General features: G+C 44.0%; 1 protein-coding gene across 3 annotated transcripts in view; it reads left to right on the top strand.

Annotated features, from left to right (window-relative positions):
• Nucleotides 1–4,289, top strand: part of Zcchc8 (zinc finger CCHC-type containing 8) — a 23,143-nt gene that overhangs the window by 2,447 nt on the left and 16,407 nt on the right. For 2 of the 3 annotated variants that reach the window (XM_029477665.1, XM_029477664.1), the window contains exons 1-2: nt 80–1,001; nt 2,282–2,356. Coding sequence is in view for 2 of the 3 variants with exons in the window: in XM_029477664.1 (XP_029333524.1) it covers nt 2,337–2,356 (20 nt within the window). In the remaining variant the exon portion in view is untranslated. Of the gene's footprint in view, nt 1–79; nt 1,002–2,281; nt 2,357–4,289 lie in introns of those variants that run through there. The other variant, XM_021163696.2, reaches the window with a different exon arrangement.

Below are 4,289 nucleotides of genomic sequence, written 5' to 3'. Positions count from 1 at the left end.
AGCTGTCTTCAGACACTCCAGAAGAGGGCGCCAGATCTCGTTACGGATGGTTGTGAGCCACCATGTGGTTGCTGGGATTTGAACTCTGGACCCTCGGAAGAGCAGTCGGGTGCTCTTACCCACTGAGCCATCTCACCAGCCCCACCTTATTGGTTCTACCTTGAAAGTGCTCGGATTACAGATAGGAGCAACCACACTAGCATTAAATATTTTTATTAATATTTGTAAAATACGTATTAAATATTTTACCGTTACAGACAGTGCAGGTAGAGCATTTTTTGTTTTGTTGAGACAGTCTTGTAGCCTAAGCTGATCTCGGGTTACAGTGTGGCTCAGGGTGACCTTGAACTCTTAGTCCTCCCGCCTCCCCTTCCCTAGTACTGGGATTACACCTAGGGGCCGAGGCTGGCAAGGCACAGCACTTGAGAAGAAAAGGAAATATGCTTTTGAGAAAGTACCGAATGCAGGAGGCCTGCATTCAGACATGTGCTTATAACAGTTACACTAATGCGGGCGGCATCTCCATAGGATAGGAATTTAACAAGTTACTAAATTAATTTTTTATTTATTTTGTTTTTTGAGTCAGGATTTTACTTTGTAGCCTTGAACTCCCAAGTCTTTGCATGAAACTCACTTTAAGTATAGCAGGCTGGTCTCAAACCCAGCTGCCCCTCCCTTCTGAGTGCTGGGATTAAAACCATGTGCTACCACTGCAGCCTGAGTACTTGCTAGGTTATGTAGAGCAGGTGCTCTTTTTTCCTTTCTTTCCATGTCTCTCCCTCCCTCCCCCTCTCTCTTCCTTCCTTCCTTCCTTTTTTTTTCAGCAGGGTCTGTGTAGTCCAGGCTGCTCTCAGACTCCTGGCATGCCTTCTGCCTTAACTTCCCACGTGCTGGCTTTCCAGATAGGAGTCTTCTTGTCCAGTTGAAATATTTTCAGGCTTTGGAACTGGGAAGTTTTGTTGTCTGTTCCTGTACTGGCTAGGCTGTGACCAGAATTTCAGGTAGGGTCTCTCGCAGTCCTGGAACTCACTGTGTAGCTCTGAGGATCTTGAACTTTTGATCCCTGTGAGTCTTGGTATTGCTGGCGTGTGTGCAATCTGACCCTCAACTGAGCCACTTTGTCAGCTGGGTTCAGGCTTACCTAGAACTCACTCGGGCTTATATTGGCCTTAAACTGGGAGCGGTACTGCCTATAACTCCCACATTTTGTGAATCTTGAATCGTAAGAGTCTATAATAAAAATAAAATAAAAATTCATTTGTTCATGAAGTGTTTAGTTTTCTTTTATACTTCCAAGCCAAATATACTTGGAAACGTTTAGAAATATATTCATGTAACCTGCTTTCTTACACTCTTCCCTAGTCTCCTCATTTGTAAGGAAACTAGCCATTAGTTAGGGAAATTTTGTTAAAAACCAAAAGATTTACCTATGGGGTGTGTATGTATTTTGTTTAATGTTGGAGGTGATTTCTGGGCCAGACGTGGTAGTGCAGCCTGTTAATGACCACCTGGGCAACAGGCAGTAAGGTCTCGGGGATTTGAGAGCCAGGCTTGGTCTACACTGTGAATGTCAGGACTACATAGTGAAACCCTGAAAAGAGACAGAGAAACAGCGACAGACAGACAGACAGTTTGTAGGGCTTGAGGAGACAGCTGACTGACTGAAGAGTTTGCTGTAAAGCCTGGGTTATGATCCCTAGCACCCATGTAAAATGGCGCCAAGATGGACGTCTGTAATCCCAGTGCTGCCGAGGCAGAGGGAAAGCCTGCAGATCTAGCCAATCTGCAAGCTCCAGCAATGTCAGATTCAGTGAGAACCCTGTGTTAGGAAACAGGATGGTGAAGAGTGATAGAGTAAGGCGCATTGACTTTCCCTCTGGTCTCCACATGTGTATATGTGTTTACACAGGCACTGAACACAGCAGACCAGGGGGAACTGGAGCGCTTGTACTGCTTGTGGTCACCACTTGCTTGCTTTGCTAGGGTTGGAAGCTGAGGCCTTTTCCTGGCCTGAGCAAGCACTGCACCACAAGCTGTATCTCAGCCCTCTTGGGCTTATTCTTAGAATATTATACGATCTTTAGTGCTTACAAGTTGCTAACGTTAGTGTGGCCGTGTGACCAGTGATCTCAGGACTGAGGAGGCTGAGGTAGAAGCGTCCCAGGCTAAGGCAATTAAGACTTTGTCTCAGTAAAGAGTAGTTGCAGCCACACTCAAGTGCTTATAAGAGCTATGTGTGTACTTTACTGTCTTCTAAGATGATGTTTAACTTCTGTTTTAGTGGCATACTGGTGAGCAATACTAAGGTAGACGGACCGTTACTACAAATTCTGTTTATGAACAATGCTATTTCAAAGTAAGTAGTTTTTCTGTTTCTTAAATATGAGTTCATGTGTTTTATGAAATTGAATTCTGTAAATATACTCTTTGTATCATCTGTCTCTTTTTAAATGTAGATGGTTGCTTTGCCTACAAGTATTTATGTGCATTGTAGGTTTGCCTGGTCTTCCTGGAGGCCGAAAGAAGGCATCAGTTCCCTTGAGACTGGCATTACAGATATTTGTGTGCTGGGAATTGAGCCCCAGTCCTCTAATCACAGAGCCCCATGTCTCTAGCTCCTAGTTATCCTTTTTTTTTAAATTACATTTTTTAAAAAATTTTATTAGATATTTTCTTCATTTACATTTCAAATGCTATCCCAAAAGTCCCCTATACCCTCCCCTCCGCCCTGCTCCCCTACTCACCCATTTGCATTTTTTTTATTGTGTGATTTATGTGAGTAGGTATACGTGTGTCATGGTGCAGGTGGGTGGTCAAAGGACAGCTCGTGAGAGTCAGTTCTTTCTTTGCTGCCCTGTGTGGGTTCAGGGGCTTGAACTCAGGTGGTCAGACTTGGCCGTAGGCACCTCAGCCTGCTAAGCCATCTCAAGAACTCACCCTCATCATTATTATTTAAGCTGTTTTTGAGTTCAAGTATGAGAGAGTATGGTTTGAGCAAGAGTATGAGAATTAAGGACCTGGATTTGAGTCTGGACTCCGACATCTGGGAACTGGTTAAACTCACCGTATCTGTTAATTCTCTCACTGGAAGACAGTGTGTGCAAAGGATAAATACCTCTCAGGTCCTTAAACGGCACTGTGAGAGCGCAGGACATAGCATCTCATAGGAAGACTGCCACCATGGTAATAGCAAGGTTAGTGTTCCTGCTCTCACGTATGGATACATTTTCCATAATGGCTGTCACGTGGTGAGTTTTGATCAAAACAGAACTTGATTCCTGCAAACCTATGGAATGCCTGCATGCTGGGCTCAGTGCACTTCTACAGTGGCCTGCCCTCCTGAGTCACTTGTTACACTTAATGTCCTGTGCGCTGGCTGTGGACAAGAAGATACAGGAGTAGGTCCAGGCCTGTCACCCGCTTTAGTCCAGGAGTAGAGCCCAAGGCTTTTGGAGCTAGGAGTTGCTGGGTGCTGAGCGCAGTAGCAGCATGATGCTAGGCACCCTGGTCCTGTGGTCCCTCAGATTAGAAAGGTATTAATGGCTTTAATTAGCATTTAATTAATTAGCTTTTAATGGTCTAACTTGAGTGCCATTCATCTGTTACTATGCTTGCAGAATCTTAGAATGCTACAGATCTGTCTGAGGTGCCCTGGCTGTCTCGTGCCAACACAGAAAAACCAGGGCTGTGTTTGCACCTCCTGAAGGGAGCACTCTAGAATATCTGTCTGATCAGTGTAACTCTTGACCTGGACAGCTAGACAGAGTAGACATTTTTTATTTTTCTTCCTCCTTTTTTTTCTTTTTTTCTAATGTATTCTATGTCCCTATATTACAGATATAGGAGAAAGTAGGAAGGAAGCTTTTCATTATGTAACTGTTTGGGTGGGTTTTGCTGTCTATTTTTTGTTTTTCTGGAACAGATCTTCTCATGGTAGCCCTGGCTGGCCTGAAATTTGTAGCTGTCTTCCCACCTCTGCCTGCCAGATGCAGGGATTACAGGTCCTGTGCCAGGCTTTTTGTTTGGTTTTTGAGCCACTTATATCTAGCACCTATTAAAAATTAAATATATGACAGCCAAAGCTACACAGGGAAACCCTGTCTGGCAAAACCAAACCTACCAAACAAAACTATAAGAAATTAATAAATAAAATCTACTTACTCTCACTACTGTTTGACTACGGTTCTATGCCAAACAGCAGTAGATTATCAGAATCACGCTGTTAGTGCTGCAGTGGGTCAGACAGCAGTAGATTATCAGAATCACGCTGTTAGTGCTGCAGTGGGTCA

Source organism: Mus caroli, chromosome 5 (assembly GCF_900094665.2).
Source record: "Mus caroli chromosome 5, CAROLI_EIJ_v1.1, whole genome shotgun sequence".
Taxonomy (NCBI): domain Eukaryota; kingdom Metazoa; phylum Chordata; class Mammalia; order Rodentia; family Muridae; genus Mus; species Mus caroli.
This window is presented reverse-complemented; position numbering and strand designations above follow the sequence as displayed.